The sequence below is a fragment of the Panulirus ornatus genome, chromosome 27 (assembly GCF_036320965.1).
Source record: "Panulirus ornatus isolate Po-2019 chromosome 27, ASM3632096v1, whole genome shotgun sequence".
Taxonomy (NCBI): domain Eukaryota; kingdom Metazoa; phylum Arthropoda; class Malacostraca; order Decapoda; family Palinuridae; genus Panulirus; species Panulirus ornatus.
The window spans coordinates 18937703-18961295 of record NC_092250.1 but is presented as its reverse complement, the minus strand read 5'-3'; the positions used below and the strand labels follow the sequence as shown (position 1 = coordinate 18961295).

Here is a 23593-nt window from a genome sequence, read left to right as displayed (position 1 = left end):
TATATATATATATATATATATATATATATATATATATATATATATATATATATATATATATATCCTCGATAAAAACTTTTCACTGCTTCTAACAACTTGCCTCCCACACCATATATTCTTAATACCTTCCACAGAGCATCTCTATCAACTCTATCATATGCCTTCTCCAGATCCATAAATGCTACATACAAATCCATTTGCTTTTCTAAGTATTTCTCACATACATTCTTCAAAGCAAACACCTGATCCACACATCCTCTACCACTTCTAAAACCACACTGCTCTTCCCCAATCTGATGCTCTGTACATGCCTTCACCCTCTCAATCAATGCCCTCCCATATAATTTACCAGGAATACTCAACAAACTTTTTTTTTTTTTTTTTTATACTTTGTCGCTGTCTCCCGCGTTTGCGAGGTAGCGCAAGGAAACAGACGAAAGAAATGGCCCCCCCCCCCATACACATGTATATACATACGTCCACACACGCAAATATACATACCTACACAGCTTTCCATGGTTTACCCCAGATGCTTCACATGCCTTGATTCAATCCACTGACAGCACGTCAATCCCGGTATACCACATCAATCCAATTCACTCTATTCCTTGCCCGCCTTTCACCCTCCTGCATGTTCAGGCCCCGATCATTCAAAATCTTTTTCACTCCATCTTTCCACCTCCAATTTGGTCTCCCACTTCTCCTCGTTCCCTCCACCTCCGACACATATATCCTCTTGGTCAATCTTTCCTCACTCATTCTCTCCATGTGCCCAAACCATTTCAAAACACCCTCTTCTGCTCTCTCAACCACGCTCTTTTTATTTCCACCCATCTCTCTTACCCTTACATTACTTACTCGATCAAACCACCTCACACCACACTTTGTCCTCAAACATCTCATTTCCAGCACATCCACCCTCCTGCGCACAACTCTATCCATAGCCCACGCCTCGCAACCATACAACATTGTTGGAACCACTATTCCTTCAAACATACCCATTTTTGCTTTCTGAGATAATGTTCTCGACTTCCACACATTCTTCAAGGCTCCCAGAATTTTCGCCCCCTCCCCCACCCTATGGTCCACTTCTGCTTCCATGGTTCCATCCGCTGCCAGATCCACTCCCAGATATCTAAAACACTTTACTTCCTCCAGTATTTCTCCATTCAAACTTACCTCCCAATTGACTTGACCCTCAACCCTACTGTACCTAATAACCTTCCTCAACCCTACTGTACCTAATAACCTTGCTCTTATTCACACTCTTAACTTTCTATATATATATATATATATATATATATATATATATATATATATATATATGGATGGGGTTGTTAGGGAGGTAAATGCAAGAGTTTTGGAAAGAGGGGCAAGTATGAAGTCTGTTGGGGATGAGAGAGCTTGGGAAGTGAGTCAATTGTTGTTCGCTGATGATACAGCGCTGGTGGCTGATTCATGTGAGAAACTGCAGAAGCTGGTGACTGAGTTTGGTAAAGTGTGTGGAAGAAGAAAGTTAAGAGTAAATGTGAATAAGAGCAAGGTTATTAGGTACAGTAGGGTTGAGGGTCAAGTCAATTGGGAGGTGAGTTTGAATGGAGAAAAACTGGAGGAAGTGAAGTGTTTTAGATATCTGGGAGTGGAACTGGCAGCGGATGGAACCATGGAAGCGGAAGTGGATCATAGGGTGGGGGAGGGGGCGAAAATCTGGGGGCCTTGAAGAATGTGTGGAAGTCGAGAACATTATCTCGGAAAGCAAAAATGGGTATGTTTGAAGGAATAGTGGTTCCAACAATGTTGTATGGTTGCGAGGCGTGGGCTATGGATAGAGTTGTGCGCAGGAGGATGGATGTGCTGGAAATGAGATGTTTGAGGACAATGTGTGGTGTGAGGTGGTTTGATCGAGTGAGTAACGTAAGGGTAAGAGAGATGTGTGGAAATAAAAAGAGCGTGGTTGAGAGAGCAGAAGAGGGTGTTTTGAAGTGGTTTGGGCACATGGAGAGAATGAGTGAGGAAAGATTGACCAAGAGGATATATGTGTCGGAGGTGGAGGGAACGAGGAGAAGAGGGAGACCAAATTGGAGGTGGAAAGATGGAGTGAAAAAGATTTTGTGTGATCGGGGCCTGAACATGCAGGAGGGTGAAAGGAGGGCAAGGAATAGAGTGAATTGGAGCGATGTGGTATACCGGGGTTTACGTGCTGTCAGTGGATTGAATCAAGGCATGTGAAGCGTCTGGGGTAAACCATGGAAAGCTGTGTAGGTATGTATATTTGCGTGTGTGGACGTATGTATATACATGTGTATGGGGGGGGGGTTGGGCCATTTCTTTCGTCTGTTTCCTTGCGCTACCTCGGAAACGCGGGAGACAGCGACAAAGTATAATAATAAAAAATATATAATATATATATATATATATATATATATATATATATATATTTTTTTTTTTCTTTTTTTTTCAAACTATTCGCCATTTCCCGCGTTAGCGAGGTAGCGTTAAGAACAGAGGACTGGGCCTTTTTTGGAATATCCTCACCTGGCTCCCTCTGTTCCTTCTTTTGGAAAATTAAAAAAAAAAACGAGAGGGGAGGATTTCCAGCCCCCCCGCTCCCTCCCCTTTTAGTCGCCTTCTACGACACGCAGGGAATACGTGGGAAGTATTCTTAATCCCCTATCCCCAGGGATAATATATATATATATATATATATATATATATATATATATATATATATATATATATTTTTTTTTTTTTTTTTTTTTTTTTTTATACTTTGTCGCTGTCTCCCGCGTTTGCGAGGTAGCGGGTTTGGATGGTATTGGTGTGGAATTTTTAATAAAGGGGGTGACTGTGTTGTTGATTGGTTGTTAAGGGTATTCAATGTATGTATGGTTTATGGTGAAGTGCCTGAGGATTGGTGGAATGCATGCATAGTGCCACTGCACAACAACTGACTCACTTCCCAAGCCCTCTCACCCACAACAGACTGCATACTTGCCCCTTTCTCCAAAACTCTTGCATTCACCTTCCTGACCACCCCATCCATAAACAAATTAAACAGCCATTGAGACATCATGCACCCTTGTCACAAACTGACATTCACTGGGAACCAATCCCTTTCCTCTCTTCCTACTCATACACATGCCTTACATCCTTGGTAAAAACTTTTCACTGCTTCTAGCAACTCACCTCCCACACCATATACTCTTAATACCATCCACAAAGCATCCCTATCAACCCTATCATATGCCTTTTCCTGATCCACAAATGCTACTTACATATTCATCTGTTTGTCTAAGCATTTCTCACATTCTTCAAAGCCAACACCTGATCCACACATCCTCTACCAATTCTGAAACCACACTGCTCTTCCCCAGTCTGATGCTTTGTGCATGCCTTTACCCTCTCAAAGCAATACCCTCCCATATAATTTCCCAGGAATACTCAACAAACTTATACCTCTGTAATTTGAACATTTACCTTTATCCCTTTTGCCTTTGTACAATGGCACTATGCAAGCATTCCACCAATCCTCAGGCATTTCACCATAAACCATACATACACTGAATATCCTTACCAACCAGTCAACAACACAGTCACCCCCTTTTTTCATAAATTCCACAGCAATGCCATCCAAACCCACCGCCTTGCCAGCTTTCATCTTCTGCAAAGCTTTTACTACCTCTTCTCTGTTTACCAAACCGTTCTCCCTGACCCTCTCACTTCACACACCACCTCGACCACAACACTCTATATCTGCCACTCTGTCATCAAACACATATAACAAACCTTCAAAAACTCGCTCCGTCCCCTTCTCACTACTTGTTATTACCTCCCCATTAGCCCCCTTCATCGATGTTCCCATTTGTTTTCTTGTCTTACGCACTTTATTTACCTCCTTCCAAAAATCTTTTTATTATCCTTAAAATTTAATGACACTATCTCACCTGAACTCTCATTTGCCCTGTTTTTCACCTCTTGCATCTTTCTCTTGACCTCCTGCCACTTTCTTTTATACATCTCCCTACTTCCCTGCAAAAATTGTCCAAATGCCTCTCTCTTCTTTAACCACCAATCTTACTTCTTCATCCCACCACACTACCCTTTCTAATTTGCCCACCTCCAACCTTTCTCATGCCACAAGCATCTTTTGCGCAAGCCATCACTGCTTCCCTAAATACAACCCATTCCTCCCCCACTCCCCTTACGTCATTTGCCTTCACCTTTTTCCATTCTGCACTCAGTCTCTAACTGACATGTATAATGCACCAAAACCTACAGCTCCTTTTCCACATCCAGGCCCCACAAAACTTTCCAGGTTTACCCCAGATGCTTCACATGCCCTGGTTCAATCCACTGACAGCACATTGACCCCGGTACACCACATCGTTCCAATTCACTCTATTCCTTGCACACCTTTAACCCTCCTGTATGTTCAGGCCCCAATCGCTCAAAATCTTTTTCACTCCATCCTTCCACCTTCAGTTTGGTTCCCTGTTTCTTCTTGTTCCCTCTACCTCTGACACATGTATCCTTTTTGTTAATATTTCCTCGCTATATGTGACCAAACCATTTCAATACACCTTCTTCTGCTCTCAACCACACTCTTTTTTTTACCACACATCTCTCTTACCCTTTCATTACTTACTCGATCAAACTACCTCACACCACATATTGTCCTTAAACATTTAATTTCTAACACATCCACCTTCCTCCGCACAAACGTATCTATAGCCCATGCCTCGCAACCATATAACATTGTTGGAACCGCAATATATATATATATTTTTTTTTTTGCTTTGTCGCTGTCTCCCGCGTTTGCGAGGTAGCGCAAGGAAACAGACGAAAGAAATGGCCCAACCCATCCCCATACACATGTATATACATACGTCCACACATGCAAATATACATACCTACACAGCTTTCCATGGTTTACCCCAGACGCTTCACATGCCCTGATTCAATCCACTGATAGCACGTCAACCGCGGTATACCACATCGATCCAATTCACTCTATTCCTTGCCCTCCTTTCACCCTCATGCATGTTCAGGCCTCGATCTTACAAAATCTTTTTCACTCCATCTTTCCACCTCCAATTTGGTCTCCCACTTCTCCTCGTTCCCTCCACCTCCGACACATATATCCTCTTGGTCAATCTTTCCTCACTCATTCTCTCCATGTGCCCAAACCATTTCAAAACTCCCTCTTCTGCTCTCTCAACCATGCTCTTTTTATTTCCACACATCTCTCTTACCCTTACGTTACTTACTCGATCAAACCACCTCACACCACACATTGTCCTCAAACATCTCATTTCCAGCACATCCATCCTCCTGCGCACAACTCTATCCATAGCCCACGCCTCGCAACCATACAACATTGTTGGAACCACTATTCCTTCAAACATACCCATTTTTGCTTTCCGAGATAATGTTCTCGACTTCCACACATTCTTCAAGGCTCCCAGGATTTTCGCCCCCTCCCCCACCCTATGATCCACTTCCGCTTCCATGGTACCATCCGCTGCCAGATCCACTCCCAGATATCTAAAACACTTTACTTCCTCCAGTTTTTCTCCATTCAAACTTACCTCCCAATTGACTTGACCCTCAACCCTACTGTACCTAATTACCTTGCTCTTGTTCACATTTACTCTTAACTTTCTTCTTTCACACACTTTACCAAACTCAGTCACCAGCTTCTGCAGTTTCTCACACGAATCAGCCACCAGCGCTGTATCATCAGCGAACAACAACTGACTCACTTCCCAAGCTCTCCCATCCCCATATTCACCATTTCCCACATTAGTGAGGTAGCGCCAAGAACAGAGGACTAAGTCCAAGAGGGAATATCCTGATTTGGCCACCTTCCTTCCTTCTTGTGGAAAATTAAAAAAGGGAGGGGTGATTATCAATGCTTATGCATCTGGCCATGAGAAGAACGATGATGAGAGGAAATTGGTTTGGGGAGCAGCTGAGTGACTGTCAACAGTTTTGATGGAAGAGATAGGGAGTTAGTGATGATTGATTTAAATGCATAGGTGAATAATGTGGCAGTTAAGGATATTAAAGAGGGACATGGGGTGCTCAGTGATAACAGGCAGTGATGACATGAGAGGAGATGAGTATCTTGAAAGTTTGTTGCATTTGATAATAGGGCTTTAGCTGTATGGTGTTTGAGTCTGGGAAGTATGTGGAGTGTGAGAGTCATGGAAAGTGGTTTGTTTTAAAGAAAGGGGGTGAAAGACTTTTGTAAGATTGAATGTTGCGTGGTGATTGGTTTGGATGGTATTGTAATCGAATTTCTTAAGAAGGGGGATGACTGTGTTGTTGATTGGTTAGTTAAGATTTCATTGTATGCTTGAATCATGGTAAGGTGCCTTAGGACTGGCAGAATATATGTATAGTGGCACAGTATAAAAGTTATCGACAAAGGTCAGTGTTCAAACTGCAGAGGCAGAAGTTTGTTAAGTGTACCTGGTGAGTTATATGGGAGAGTAATGATTGAGAGGATGATGGCTTGTACAGAACACCATAGTGGGGAAGAACAATGTAGTTTCAGGAGCTTTAGAGGATGTTTGGATCAGATGTTTGCTTTAAGGAATGTGCGAGAAATACTTAGAAAAACAAAAGGATTTGTATGTGGCATTTATAGGTCTGGAGAAAGCACATGTTAGGGTTAGTTGAGATGCATTATGGAAGGTCTTACGAATGTTGGATGTGGAAGGAAAGTTGCTAGAAGCAGTGAGAAATTATTATCAAGAATATGAAGCATGTGTATGAGTAGTGAATGGTTTTAGGTGAAGGTTGGTTTGCGGATGCCTTGCAGAAGATGAAATCTGACAAAGTGGCAAGTTGGGATGGTTTGCAGTAGAATTTATTAAGAAAGGGGGTGACTGTGTGGTTGATTGGTTGGCAAGAATATTCAATGTATGTATGGATCATGGTTAAGAGAGAAGAGGTAGTGAAAGCCTTGCAGATGAAATCTGGCAAAGCAGCAGGTTTGGATGGTATTGCAGTAATATTTACTAAGAAAGGGAGTGACTGTTGTTAATTGATTAGTAAGGGTATTCAGTGTATGGATCATGGTGAAGTGCCTGAGGATTGGCGGAGTGAATACATCATGCCATTGTGCAAAGGCAAAGGGGATAAAGGTGAGTGTTCAAATTACAGAGGCATAAGTTTGTTGAATATTCCTGGGAAATTATAATGGGATGGTTTTGATGGAGAGGGTGAAGGCATGTTCAGAGCATCAGATTGGGAAAGAGCAGTGTGGTTTCAGAAGTGGATTTATATGTAGCATTTATGGATCTGGAGAAGACATATACATACACATACACAGACATATACATATATACAAATGTACATATTCATACTTGCGTGCCTTCATCCATTCCTGGCACTACCCAGCCCCATAGGGAACAGCATCGCAACCCCCTGTTTTAGCAAGGTAGTGCCAGGAAAAGATAAAAAAGGCCACATCCGTTAACACTCAGTCTTTAGCAGCTGTCATACATATGTATGTATTCACCATTTACCACGTTAGCAAAGTATCACCAGGAACAGACTTAAGAAAGGCTGCATTTAGGTTTTTGTCCCTTGATAATTAATGCTTTGATGTGTAGGCATCTTGTCTTTTGTTCATGGTGTAGTATCTTTGTAGATTTAATAATTGTCTGTTGAGTTAGGGTAGCGTAATACTTCTTGTTGTTGAGTTTAGTGGAGCCCTCTTTTAGTAGCATGGTAAATCTTCAGGACATTGTATGGTTGTACTTCCTACGCAGGTAATGTTGGTAAGGAAGTCTCCATGCTGACATTTGAATTTATCAGTCAAGTAGGATTCTTGAAGTGTCTTGTTTTTGATATAGTTAGTTGTTCAGGATGAGGTTGCTTGTATTTTGTTTTGTATTTTGTTTCTTAAGTAGATATCTAGCTTGGCTTTGTTGTCTTGTATGTTGCAGTTGATATTTCTGGAGAGGATGTCTTGTTGGCAGTTAACATCTGATTGAAGTAATATATTTTGTGTATTATTGTGTTACTTGAGTTTTAGCCACTGTTAGTTTGCTTTGCGTGAAGTATTTTAGATGTTTGTCAAAGTCTTATTTCTTGTGGCTGTTCTTAATAAGGGTCTATTTGATCCGCACTATTTCTGTGTGGAAGATATGCCAGTCTTTTCTGCTGGATGTAACATTGTGCTAAATGACTCCAGTTATACACAGTCATGCATGCTTGGTGTTACATTGCATTAATGACTAGTCTTGTAGCACTGAGGACATTCACTGGGTATTCACCCAGTGAGTGTCCTCAGCTGACATCAGCTGAGATCTGTTGGTTTTTATGAATGGAGGTTACATAGCCATCATTGTTGCCATTCACCATAACATTTAGGAATAGAATTTTGGTATGGATGCTGTTTATGAAATTTTTTAGGTCTCTTAAGATGGTTGTGGTATGTTTCATCTCTCAAAACTAAGTGGATGTGAAAAGGGAGCTATGGTTTCAGTGCATTACACATGACATCTTTTCCTAGCGCTACCTCGCGCATGCGTACTGGGAAGGGGGGGTGCCATTTCATGTGTGGTAGGGTGGTGACAGGAATGGATGATGTCAGCAAGTATATGTACATGTGTTTATAAGTATATGTCTGTGTATGTATATCTATGTATACATTGAAATGTATAGGTATGTATACGTGCATTTATGTATGTACATGTGTAAGTGGGTGGGTTGGGCCATTCTTTCGTCTCTTTCCTTGCATTACCTTGCTAACGCAGGAGACAGTTACTAAATATATGGAAAAAAAATGATTATTTAAATTATTACTTTTTTAGAATATTCTGTAATTATCCACTTCATATTTATTGGGTGGGTACCTGTCAGCTTGGGAGGGCATTATGAGATATATTTTTTTTTTTTTGCTTTGTCGCTGTCTCCTGCGTTTGCGAGGTAGCGCAAGGAAACAGACAAAAGAAATGGCCCAACCCACCCACATACACATGTTTATACATACACGTCCACACACAGCACATATACCTATACATCTCAATGTATACATATATATACACACACAGACATATACATATATACCCATGTACATAATTCATACTGTCTGCCTTTATTCATTCCCATCGCCACCTCGCCACACATGGAATAACAACACCCTCCCCCCCTCATGTGTGCTAGGTAGCGCTAGGAAAAGACAACAAAGGCCACATTTGTTCACACTCAGTCTCTAACTGTCATGTAATAATGCACCGAAACCACAGCTCCCTTTCCACATTTTTATACTATGTAGACTCAAAGTTTTGGGTAAATATTTCAAACACATTTACTGATATATATATGTATTCAGCACCAAGAGGTACAACATGAGTTGGATTATGTGCCTATCCTACAGACTGTGTTTGTGTATACACATGAAGTGCCTGTCATATGACATTAACATTTACAGGTGTACAGAGAATAATAAAATACAAAACTGACAGTGGCAATACATTATAACAGGTTACTGTATTAAGAGGTAACTGTATATATAAAATGTATGTCTTGCATTATGAAAAGTTACTTACAATATACAAAATGATAAAACCTGTAAAGACTAGGAATGTGAGCTTCAGACGTCCATGCCAAAAGCATCATTGAGTATAAATATTATTCTTTTATAATTTATATTTCCATTTCTTGCAGTTCTTATATGATAAACTTCAAGAATAACCATAGGTATTAAATAGAATTTTGCAACAAACCTTATCAATGTTAAAGCTTTAGATGCTCTTGGCTTCATTTTTGGTTGATATGTTCCCAAAACCTCATCATTTACAAATAATGGTAATGTTCTTTTTCTAAAAAATAACATGTCAGGGGTAGCTAGGCTTCATAATAAAGCCTCATTAAGACTAGGAATGAATTTTGAGGCAACTTGAGAGTTTAGAATTATAATATGAGAGCATTAAGCTTGGAAATTGTAGTGAGAGCACCATTGCCTTTCTGGAGAGTTTTGTAACTGAAGTGAAATGGACTTTCTGCTTTCATATCTTTCACACGAGTAGTATATAAAAATATTCATGGTATGCATATGAAATACACAATTATATATCTCTGGACACACACGAACAGCCCATCTGATAATCTGAAATTCATCACAGAAGCTTCACAAGTCAAGGCAGCTTGATATGATGCATAAATCACAGAGAATGAGGAACTTTGGCATAAATTGAATTTCCATGAACAACAGTGACTGGTAACAATAAATTAAAATTGGATGAGTAGTGGTAAACATTTCATACTTTTGTTTGTGGATCAATATTGTTCAAGAGATAATATATGCCTACAATGATTTCATTCTCTGATGACTTAGCCTATGATTGTCAAATGAAGCAGCACTTTGGTACAAAGTTGGTACACAAAGCCAATCTGGTGTATTATACATTGTCTCAATCTCGGCTAGATTATATTATATACACGTCTCATATCTATAGGGATACAAACATACATCTAAAAATCCTGCCATGCTCCACATAACACAGGAATGTACACTGTGGTCCACATTGATCCTGGATAATCTTATTCGCTCCCACCACAATATATTTTCTAGTCGATATGAAACACAAAATACAAAGTTTGTTTCTTCAATAACTTTTCTGAACACATGGAAGCTCTGGTATTATCACTTTTAACAGTCCACCTTTACTGCTTTGTAAAGTTCTCTAGACTCATCTGAACTCAGGTATCTCACAGGCATTTAGCAGTAGAGGAGAAATGAAACTTACACAGGAATCTCCGAAGTTAATTCCTTGCTAGGAGTCTTTAAACTTTGCTCTCTGGTCCAACAGCATGATGCTGAAAGCTCTCTCGAATGCGTGTCAAGTGTATGGCAGTGGAATGACCATAAACTTTGTTGTACCACTCTGGTGTTCTACCCCTGAAAACAGAAAGTATAAAATGCTTAAATTGTGATGTGTATACCCTTTATCATTTAATATACAGGTGCTAAAGCGGGAAATGGTAGTGAAGTATGTGAAAAAAAAAAAATGCATTCAATCAAAAAAAATTTAATGTCCCCCCCCCCCCCCCATATATATTTACTTGAGATTCTTCAGTTCAATTTTGGAACAGGCAGTATTCTAAGTCAGTTTATGCTGTAGCTTTCCCTTTGAGAGTTCACACTGGGAACAGACATCAGGCATATTGTTTAAAGGCAAGGGGGAAAAAGGTGTGTTTGAACCAGAGGTGTAAGTTTGTTCAATGTACAATGGTAAGTTGCATTGGAGAAAAGTGATTGAGAGTGAAGGCGCGAGCAGAGTATTAGACTGGAGAGCAACAATATGGTTTCAGGAGGGGCAGAGGATGTCTGCTTTGTTTTGTAAGTGGCTGTGGTTTTGGTGCATTATTACATGACAGTTAGAGACCGAGTGTGAACGAATGGGGCCTTTGTTGTCTTTTCCTAGCGCTACCTCACACACATGAGGGGGGGGAGGGGGTTGTTATTCCATGTGTGGCGGGGTGGCAATAGGAATAAATAAAGGCAGACAGTATGAATTATGCACATGTGTATTATGTATATGTCTGTGTGTGTATATATATGTGTACATTGAGATGTATAGGTATGTATATTTGCATGTGTGGACGTGTATGTATATACATGTGTATGTGGGTGGGTTGGGCCATTTCTTTTGTCTGTTTCCTTGTGCTACCTTGCTAACGCGGTAGACAGCGACAAAGCTAATAAAATAAATAAAAATATATAAAAGTATTTGTATACGTCATTTATGGATTTTGAGAAAGCATATGAGAGCCTCAATAAAGTTGCTTTGTGGAAGTCTTATAAATGTATGGTTGGAGAGGAAAGCTAATTGAAACATTAATTTCTATCAGGGGTAAATTTAAAGCTTGTGTATGAGAAAGAGATGTTCCCATGGCTACTTTTTTTGGCTAATGGATAAAGAATAGAAATATGAATGAGAAGGAAAAAAATCACAGTAGCCTAGAAATATGAGAAGGAAAAAAATCACAGTAGCTGAGATGTGTGTCAAACTTCCCAATAAACACAAAACTCATAAAGCATTTTCATGGTGTAATGTCTTGACAAGCACCAAACAACTGTCTCACAACAAGTTGTAAAACTGACTCTGTCATGCATACTCCCATCAGGAACGATACTCCCTTAGCATTTACAGATTATACGTTTCTCATAACATGAACATTGATAAAACATATCAAAATGTTTCTTGTCCCATTCCACAATGAAGATACTGAACTGTATTACCCTAAACCTAAAAAGATAATGTACCACTGTACTGCTTCACCTTCAGTCCCATTCAGTAAACATGGTTTCTTATGAGCTAAAGAAGACCCAGTAAAAGGGGGTCATGTGCAAAAACAAAAATCATAAAAGTGACTTGACAAAATCACACGTGATTTTACTGTAATAAACAATAGCATTATATTATTGATCTTACTAAAAATGTAGATGTAGCAATTGCAAAATAATATTTCGATTTTCAGCTAAAATAGCTCTAGTCTAAGACCATATCCACAGTATATTAGTACACTGTTACCTTTCCAACCTGGAAATAAGGTTTTAAAGTCCATAAAAATACCTGTAAACTGGATTGAACAAATTACCTATGAATTTGCCACAAATGTGATTTCTCATGATTTCATGTCACCATTTTCCTGTGGGTTACCCATAAAACCATCAGTACATAAGTAATTAGTTCTTCATCGATGCTGTTAAAAGGCTTTTACAATGAAAATTAAACATGTGAGCATATGGCATTAACAGTTCACTCTTATGGAGACTATTGCCATGGCCACACCCTTTAGGGAGTAGCAGTTGGAAATAAGTGTCAGACATATATATATAGATAGATAGATAGATTGTACTTCTGAAATACATGTGCTTGTGACGAGATTTTGTTGAGTGACCATGGTTGTTTAATGTTTTCATGGATGGGGCATTATATTTAGTGAAAGTTAGTAAAGCAAAACCATGGTGGATGAATATGTTAGTTACCACAATTATTGGACTGCAGATGATGCAGATCTGTTAGCTGAATCAAAGAAGAGGGCATTTTGTGGATTTCTTTAATGATGCATGTAGAGGGAGGAGTTTGAAAATAAAAGCAAGTAAAAATTTAGTCTGTGAAAGAAATGCATGTCTGAATGGTGAAAAACTGGATTCTGTGCATGAGATTTGGTATCTTCTGAGACAATTTCACCTGAGATAGTACTGAAAATAACAGGTAAAGAAAGAAAAAATTACAGGTTCAATGAATGAAGAAAAGAAAGAAATTTATGTGTGCAAGTGGCTTGCATGAAGGAATCTATCCCGTAATTCTCATGAATAAATGTGACACCCATGTTTACACAGGTCAGAAAAAAAATGAAACTAGAACTACTAAAGAATAACGACATAAAGAAAGGTATGTGATATGGAGAAATCATCAGAAAGGGGCATGGATGAAAGTATTTTAGGATAATAATATATGGCATGTGAAAAGATGGTCAAGATATATAGTATTTTGGAAGTTACAAGAAATGGCTGCAGACAGAATTTATCAGGGTCACAAATATTTCATGTAATGTTGCTCAGGAAATGACTTTACAGCAACATGCTGTTTGGTATGGGGGAGTGACTTGACAAATCAGCTTTGAGCATAAAGTGTTACTTGACAAATCAGCTTTGTCTGTAAAATGTTGATGCATTTACAAGTGTGGAAATTCAGGTTTTAGTTAAACTAGAAACAGCTTGAGGATGGTTATGAATAAAACATGAGCTGTATGTAACAGATCAACCCCCAAGGAATTTGGGGCAGAATCAGTGACAATATACAGCACTGCACTTAAATGGACATGTGTATGTAAACTATTTCCAACACCATTCCAACACATATGATGACCTTAAAGACTACATACCTCATGTCAAGTCGTGATATGTGTGTAATCCTAGATTTCCCAGAGCCACAAGGCTGAATGAGGTACCGGGAAGCTAGCACTATGCCCCTAACACCACCAACCAGGACTGGGGCATCTCCATGTTCTACAGAGGTTTCCACAACCACACAACTTCCTCTTGCTAAGTTACTTCGCCAACATCTGATGGAAAAGGTAAGAATTTGGTTAAATGTAGATGAATTTGAAAATGTCAGAGGAAGGGCATGGGGCTACGTTGGCTTTGAAATACATTTTTTTTTTTTTTATAGTTGGAGGCTCCAGTCATGGACATAAGTCCACACCAGGGTTGGGCCTTAGTTGAAATATAAAGAGGTTAATGAATGGGAGAAATAAGATGAGAAAAAGTATTTACTAATTTTTAGGCAGTGAAAAACCTGTCATTTAAAAAATGCTAAGGAACACTTAGTGGAAAGACTTGAGGGGATAGAGTTCCAATGCTTTGAGGTAAGTGGGAAAGACTTGAGGGTATAGTGCTAAAATGCTTTAAGGTGTTGGGAAAGAAAGTTATTAAAACACCCCAACCACAAAGTAATAAATGCGATGCAGTAACTTGTAGAGTATTACAAGTGAACCAACACTGTGGTGTAGAGTTAGTGGGTCAAAAGTTAAGTTGTGTCGGTTTCAACTATATAAAAGCATCGATCAATCCTTTGTATAAAGAGTACAACTGTTTGGACAGGCGGAAACTTTGACATCTAAACAGTGCTCCCAGATTCTAAGAGGATAAATTACAGATCCATCAAAGGAGACAGGAAAGTTGAATGGAATTTTCAATAGCGAGATCAGCAGAAACTGGATCTTGGAGACACTGAACTTGACCAGATTTTGTCTACCCAACCGAGATATCCCATACAAGTTTACTGAGGAAATTGTGTCACGAAAAAGTGCAGATCAAGAGAGAGAGATCTAAAGGTTGTGGAGGAATGCAGAGATGAGTTGTCAACATATTAGAAGTCACCTATGACAAAGCTGTATCAATGTCATCAGACTGAAAAGAGTACAACAATGTCAAGGTCCTTCTTGCCTTAGAGGAGCTCAGTTTACCCTGTTCCCATGTAGAGCACAGCCTGAACACTGCAGGAGTCCTATAAAAAGGGGTTGTAAGATTAATTTTTCTGTATCTAATTGCTTCTCCCACCTTATCATGGTAGCATCAGTAATAAATGAAAAACTGACTTACTTTCACACATCTACTTTAGCTGTCATGTATTATGTACTGGAACTAGAGCCTACAATCTACAACCAAGCCCTACAGATCATTCTTTGGTTTGAGTGCTTCATGTGCTCTGGTCAATCCCGTGGACAGCATGTCAGCTACCCTATAACACATAATCCAATTCGTTCAATCCCATGTACATCTCTAACCCTCCAGAATACTGGGACATTCATATCCAAAAGCATTATTCACTCCAGCCTTACATCTATTTAGTCTCCACTCTCCCCTGTCTCTGTTTCACGTTTGCTATGTAGACTGTCTTCATCGTACTTTGCTCATCCTCTTGCGTAAAAACCATTTCAGCATACCCTGGTCAGCTTTCTATCTATCCATCTATATCTCTGACGCTCATTCCTTCTGGGAACTCCCATCAATGGGGTGTCCATGGAAAAAGTCTCCCCTTAGCCCTGTCTTACATACTTCTCTCGCATACACCGTTCCATGATGTATGGATGCAAGGCATTGGTTACAGATGAAAATATACAGAAGAGGGTGGATGCATTGGAAATGAAATGTTAGTTGACAATATGTGGTGTGAGGAGGGTTTATTGCTAGATGTCCCTTATCATGGAGAGTCTACTGCCATGGCCATCTCCTTGAGGGAGTTCCAATTGGAACAGGCATCAGAGATACAGATAGATAGATGGGAGGGTTGAGTTCATAATGATAGAGTGTGTAAATAAGAAGAGTATGGTTGAGAGAGCTGAAGAGGGTGTGCTGAAATGATTTGGACATAGGGAAAAAGAGTGAGGAGAGGTTGACAGAGAGAATATACATATCAGAAGTGGAGGGTACAAGAAGAAGTAGACCAAACTAGAGATGGAAGGATGGAATCAAACAGATCTTGAGTGGTTGTGGCCTTAACAAGCAAATGGGTGAAAAGAATTCACTGGAGCGATGTGGTATAAGTGGCTTAATGTGCTGTCAATGGACTGAACCATGGCAACCTGGGGAAACCATGAAAAAGTCAATGGGCTGTGATTTTGAGCATTGCACATGACAGAGAATGAATATGTTCCTGGGGCTACTTTTGGTAATAAGGAAAACACGAATGAGTATGAGAAACCAGGGTATAGATAGTGGTAGTGGGGAACCATGGAAAGGTCTGTGGTGCATGGTTGTGGATTGAAGGCTCTAGTTTTGTTGCAATATACATGACAGCTAAAGAGTGAATCTGAGCTAATGAAATAATTTCTTCATGTATTGCTTGCTGTACCTTGCTAAGCAGAAAAGAGCAAAAATGCTTGTTCACCATTTCTCATGTCAGCAAGGTAGTGCAAGAAATAAATGAAGAAACCTCATTTACTCACACTCCCTCTCAAGCTGTTGTGTATGATGCATCAAAGCCAAGGAACCCTATTCATCACCAGGAAACATGGGTTTTCCAATACTTTTCCCCAAATGCTTTACCTGCTATAGTTCAGCTCACTATCAGTCCATCACTCCCTATATGAAAGACTGCTCCAATTCAATCTAACCCATTCACACCCCACACCTCCTGCATGCTGAGGTCCCAATAAATCAAACCATCTTTCACTCCATTCTTCCTTGTTATCTTGTTTCTCCCCTTCTCATTCTCTCCATATCTGAGACATATACCCTTTTAGTCAGTCTCCTGGGACATATACCCTTTTAGTCTGTCTCCTTCCTTATCTGCCTCCATATGTCAATCCATTTCAGCAAATCCTTATTAAGTCTCTCAACCAAACCATACTCTTCTTATCAACCCTGTCATTTCTTAAATGATAAACTCTTAATCATTCCAGCAGAGATGTTGAACGTTCAAAAGATTAAACTAATGTTAAAGACAATATCAAAGGAACCTGGAATAGATATTTACACCGGGGGAGTAGCTGCTGAAAAAAAAAAAAAAAAAAGCATTATACAACAAGCACTAAAAATAATGGGAAAAAGAGAGGTTGTTGCAAGAACCATCATTCTTTAACATACAAAATCTTAAGAATGATGATACATGCTAGATCTGCTACTATGGCAAAATCTCTCTGTAGGTACTCGAAAGGGCTTATAGCATTGCCAGAACTGCAATATCATCACACATACCCATAGTTGCCCTTACAATAATAATGATAATAGTATTCCTACATGGGGTTGCAGGTGCTGATACAGTACAATTTGCTGACTCAAGAACCAACGCCCCTCTGGGAATAATGAACAAAATTATGAAGAGATGCACAAAAACCTCCCACAGCAACACAGGAAAAAGGTTATGTCTAGCTAACAGGATATATGTGCTTTGATCTCTGAAAAGTCTGAAAAACTGCTTTTCAGAAATGATAGGTGGGGCCTCAAGTGTGTACATCTTTTTCCCATTACCACAAACAATAATCATAAAGTACATCTGCAAAATCTAGGGTGTATCTACGATGTTACAATTTAACGGCACATAAGCAAGAATCGTAACACTGATCCACAAATGCAATTAGTAAATGACTTTCTAACAAATAGTATGATGAAAACACACCTACTAAACATTATGATTCAACGAGGAAACTATACCTTAAGACACAATAGTCTACAGGAGGTCGTGGGGGCATGGAATTGCACATGTACTGGAAAACTTCAGCCTCGCGATCCAAACGGTTAACTACTCTCCATTTTAACAAGGAATCATCCCATAAGTGCCTGAAAAAAAAAAAAAGTATCTATCATATATATACCCTACTTGAATGGACTTATCATTTCTGCAAGTAATGTACTCTTTTAATCTCTGAGTCTAGTAATGTAGTTTATCGTTGAACTCTAAAAATGATAAGTTACTGGGCACCCTTTTTAATCTACAAGTTGGGCACAGTAATTTATTGTTCAGACTAAGAAATAGCAAGTTATGGAATAACTTTAATTCATTACTTTCCTTTTACTGAACTCCATTCCAAAAGTATGCATGCACATACACCTGTGTTTACAAATGGAAGAACACATGCATGAAATGTAATTCTGTTCTTATATCCACAAGCATCTTAGTCTCATTTTTCAATACAGGATGATATGTTTGCAGAAAAAAAAAAAAAATAATACAAGTTTTTTTTGTAAGAAGTGCAATTGGGGGTGAGTATTAGTTTACACTGGGGGACCTAGAGAAGGGGGGTTCGCTATAGGAACTTATGGAAGGTAATAGTAGAGGGTGCTTTATGCACCACAGAAGATAATGCCTTCAAAAAGGTGTAACCAGGTCAGGTGTGACATTCTTTTATTTCATCTTTTATCTTTATACTTTACTTTGTTGCTGTCTCTCGCGTTAGCGAGGTAGCGCAAGGAAACAGATGAAAGAAAGGCCCAACCCACCCACATACAAATGTATATAACATGCACGTTCACACACTCACATATATATAACTATACATTTCAACGTATACATATATATACATACACAGACACATAAGTATATACACATGTACATAATTCATACTTGCTGTCTTTATTCATTCCCGTCGCCACCCTGCCACATGAGAATGACAACCCCCTCTCCCCACACACTCTCGAGGAAGCGTTAGGAAAAGACAACAAAGGCCACATTCATTCACATTCAGTCTCTAGCTGTCACGTATAATGCACCGAAATCACAGCTCCCTTTCCACGTCCAGGCCCCACAAAACTTTCCATGGTTTACCCAAGATGTTTGACATGCCCTGGTTCAATCCATTGACAGCATATCGACCCCAGTATACCACATCGTTCCAATTCACTCTATTCCTTGCACGCCCTTCACCCTCCTGCATATTCAGACCCCGATTGCTCAAAACCTTTTTCACTCCTTCCTTCCACCTCCAATTTGGTCTCCCACTTCTCCTCGTTCCCTCCACCTCTGACACATATATCCTCTTGGTCAATCTTTCCTCACTCATTTATCCCTGGGGATAGGGGAGAAAGAATACTTCCCACGCATTCCTCACGTGTCATAGAAGGCGACTAAAGGGGACGGGAGCAAGGATTGTCCAAAACATGTTTTGGACAATCACGTTTACCAAATGGCGTTCTAGCTTCGTCTCTTCGATGTATATCAACTGACTTATATTTCTCTCGTGTCTCCCCTGATGATGTGATTATTACACGAAAGTGTACTCGGGAACTTTTCGTGTTTCATTTTCCCCGTGGACTTGTAGGAATGTGTGTATATGAGTGGATGGGCCATTCTTCATCTGTTTCCTGGTGCTACCTCGCTGATGTGGGAAACAGCGATTATAATGACAATAATACATTTTTTCCAGCATGTCTTGCTCTCTGTTGGATGAAACCTAACATTTATGACATTTCCTTGTACTCTGGAAGATGTTAAGAAGTAAATAAGTGTTCTTACAATTTAAATACTTGATTTAAGGTAAACTTTTCTTTCTTTATCCTTATATAATTGAAGTGAGGTATTTCTATGAGGAAGAAAATTTCTTTCATAATATTCCTTTTTTTGTTGCTGCTGTACATAGCCACTTAGCCTAATGCACTTAAAACTTCTTTTGGAAGATGAGGTCAAAATATGTCACATACAAAAGGGTTATGTGCACAGATGGCCTTTACACTGTATACCTGGATAACAGTAAGGCTAACTGCCTGAACTTACCTCTCTCTAATGACACGATTCAACAGTTCTGAAGGTGGGGCTTCTACTTCTGTGGTTGCACGCCACAAACGTAACGGGTGACCATCCCCAACTTTCCGGTAGAGTATCTCTACATGAGAATCAGCACAATTCATATGAACCCAGCCTCGAGATCTGTAAGATATTTGAATATGAGGGAGACATCTAAAAATTTTTGCAGTTTTATATCTCTTAAAAATTTTTACAGGTTTCCCTAACATGTAGGGAAACATCCACATAATACTTCCAAGTTTATTTTTTCCTATGTAATTAAGCCAATGTAAGAACATTAAATATCTCATTTCATCTATCAAACAGATTATTTCCAAACCTTTTACCAAATACATATTCTCTACATTCTCTACACACTGAGAAATAGCAAACAGTATTAGTTGCCTAACAATACCATCTACAGGGAATATAGAGATTTACATACTTGTCTCGAGCTTCCTTTAACAAAGATGTGATGCATGCATTCATGTAAGATGCCCAGTCCCCATCCATGGTACCAGACCCTGGTGATCCAATTACACCTAAGTCCTCAAGGCACACTGGTTGGCTTTGTTCCAGGTACGTAAATCGGCAGTTGGCCAACATCTCCAAAGGGACGCATTGGATTTGACTGACCTGTGAAAGGATTTTCTATTTATATTTCTGAATATAACTGAAAATAATAGATTAATAAGTCCCTCAATATCTATTTTTCGCTATTGCTATTTAATTGGTACGGGACAGATCAAGTGCATACAGATTTTAACTCTCACACATCCTCAACCATGTCAAATTTGTGTGAAGTGAATAGCCTTCCATTTTACTACAGACAGCACTTTCAATTACTCAACTTGCACACTATGTTGCCAAGCAAATTACACTTCTGCCTGAGCATACATAATGCCTGCTCTGCACACTTATCAATCAGTCACTGAACTGGCATCCTCATCTGCAATACCTTTAGCCTTCAAATGTTTAAGCTCTGCATCTGTCTATCTTCTCTCTGAAGTACACTTTCTCCTGCCTTAAACCAGTCATTCTTCAAACATATCCAACCTTGCTTTCAATCTTGCATAAGTTTCTTTACCACATGTACAATGCAAACAATGCAACATGTCCTTCCTCTTCTAATTTTCTCCTGTCACATTATACAGATCATACCTAGCCCTAACGAAACTAAGACTTTATATCCAAACATAACGAAAAAGATAAGAACTTTATCAGTCTCATAACTTTTATATTTTCTTTATAAAATTCCTTCATTCATGAAAGCCTTTACTACACCTCACTCTTCTTTTCATGTATGTTCTCATTTCAGCCTTCGAAATGTCATCCTTACTGATTATTACTTCAAAAGACCTATGCTGTTTAGTGGGTATACAGAAAGGAAAAGCAAAGTGGGCGATTTCCCTCCATCTGAATTGTATACAATAAATTCAGTTATAATGATGAATTTTTATAATTTCTAAAATTCTAAATATTGTAAGTCCCTAAAGGAAAAATTAATATATACTTTGTGTGTTTATCTCCACCTTCCTAAAACACTGACTAATGTATTTTTTCTTATTTCAGTTCTCCTTTTCCTGCATAGCGAGAAACTGTTGGAACACAGTTAAAGAATGGTTTCACTTTCTTAATTCTTTTTTTTAGCTGTCATAAACACTGCACCAAAAGCAAAGCCCCACAGATCTATCCGTGGTTTCTCCTGACCACTTGATACACAAAAGGAATGCAAAAGGATACAAACAGCAACAGACCATGGGGTCCCAAACGAGGCAGTTTGTGAATGTGGAAAAAGTATGAAAATCATAGATCAGTGCGGTTAAAGTGAAAATACGTACATATTCCAAATGAAAAAAATATATACTTATCACAGGTCTTCCTCTCACGCCAACCCATTTAATTGTACTATCATACACTCTCCTTGAAAACGTCCTCTCTTGCATTCTTTCCACATGCCCAAACCACTTCAAAGTATTATTATGTTTCACCCACTCTACCACTCCACAATTCATTCCCTGCCATGCCACATCTCTCATACAACCCATCATTTCTTCCTTTATTCCATCTTATCATACCACACTCTCCTCTCAAATAGCTCATTTTTACATCCTGGATTCTTAACCTCTGTGACAGTTATAGCAATTATAGAGGAAAAAGTCAGTTAAATATACCAGGAAAAGTGTACATAAGTGTTGATCGAGAGTGATAGAAGTGACTAAATGCAGAAGGTAGGGGATGTGTGGATCAGATTTTTGTCATGGAAATGACCGTCTAAATGAATCTAATGAAAGGTAAGAAGTTATATGCAGCTTTTATGGATCCAGAGTAAGCTTATGGCAGAGTTGAATGTAATGCTTTATGGGATGTGTTAAGGATATATGGGATAGGAGGACAACTACTGGATGTGAAAGCCTTCTATAGAGGAGCAAATGCACGTGTAAGAGTAGCCCTATACCTGAGATTTGCTCACTTTCCTGCACTGTACATAGTTTTATTTGCCAATGAGATTCAATCAGGTAATACCTGTTGTATCATGAGGGTCAGGCACTGGTGAGCTGCCTTATTTTCATGAAGGTCTCGCTGCTCAGGGGTGCCACCTGCACGCCGCCGTAGTGGGCTAGACCCAGACCCACCTACATTGAGGTGGAACAATGATGGTGCTAAGCACACTGCCAAATTGCTTGCATTCATCTGGAAAAGGAAATTTAAATATTTGTTTTTACATCATGATTTTAGGAAAAAAAAAGTTTAAACATTCAAAGAACCGTCCCATATTAGTCTGATGGTGGCACAAAATTTCACAATATCTGCAATCCTTTCATCATCAATTCACACCTTCATTAGTGAGGTAGTGCTAGGATCAGATGAAGAAAGGCTGCATTTGCTCACATCCATCCAATAGCTGTTATGTACTATGCATTATAATCACAGCCCCCTATCTACAACCAGGCCCCACAGACCTTTTCATTATTCCCCCTGGCTACTTTACATGCCCTGGTTCAATTCATCGATAACATACTGATCCCTGGTAAGCACCACATCATTCAAATTCACTTTATCCTATGCATGCCTTTCACTCTCCTGCATGTTCAGGCCCTAATCACTAAAATATGTACATGATACAGCTCTAGTGACCAATTCCAGTGAGAAACTTCTGCAGTTTCTCACTCGATTCAGCTATCAGTGCTGTATCATCACTGAACACCAATTGACACTTCCCAGGCCCTCTCATCCCCAAGAGACTACATACTAGCCCCTCTCTTGCATCTATCTCCCCAACCACCCCATCCATAAAAAATTAACAACCATGGGGACACCACTCACACCAGCTGCAGACCATCCCATCTTCACTGGGAACCAACCACTCTCCTCTCTTCCTGCTCATACCCATGCCTTTCACCCTTGATAAAAAACTTCTCACTGCTTTTAGCAGCTTACCTCCCATACCATTTACTCTTAAGACCTTCCACAAAGTATATCTATCAACCCTATCACATGCCTTCTCCAGATCCATAAATGCTATACAAATCCATCTGCTTTTCTAAGTATTTCTCATATACATTCTTCAAATCAATCACCTGATTCACACATCCTCTACCACTTCTAAAACCACACTGCTCCTCCCCAATCTGATGCTCGTACATGCCTTCACCCCCTCAATCAATACCCTCCCATACAATTTTCCAGGAATACTCAACAAACGCATACCTCTGTAGTTTGAATACTCTCCTTTATCCCCTCTGCCTTTGTACAATGGCACTATACACAGGGTTCCCATTCTTTTATTGACATAAAATTCAAGGCTTTTTCCAGGATATTTCCAGGATCTGTAAATGTTT

The 23593-nt window shown here is 39.4% G+C and overlaps 1 protein-coding gene across 5 annotated transcripts in view; it reads right to left on the bottom strand.

Annotated features, from left to right (window-relative positions):
- Positions 1-9324: 9324 nt before the first annotated feature.
- LOC139757629 (uncharacterized) overlaps positions 9325-23593 on the bottom strand; it is a 529494-nt gene continuing 515225 nt past the window's right edge. For all 5 annotated transcript variants that reach the window (XM_071678288.1, XM_071678290.1, XM_071678292.1 and 2 more), the window contains 6 exons: positions 22278-22445; positions 20197-20387; positions 19743-19895; positions 17687-17812; positions 13915-14094; positions 9325-10918 (listed from right to left, as the gene is read on the bottom strand). In XM_071678288.1, coding sequence (XP_071534389.1) covers positions 10804-10918; positions 13915-14094; positions 17687-17812; positions 19743-19895; positions 20197-20387; positions 22278-22445 — 933 coding nt within the window. In that variant the 3' untranslated portion in view covers positions 9325-10803. The remainder of the gene's footprint in view (positions 10919-13914; positions 14095-17686; positions 17813-19742; positions 19896-20196; positions 20388-22277; positions 22446-23593) is intronic.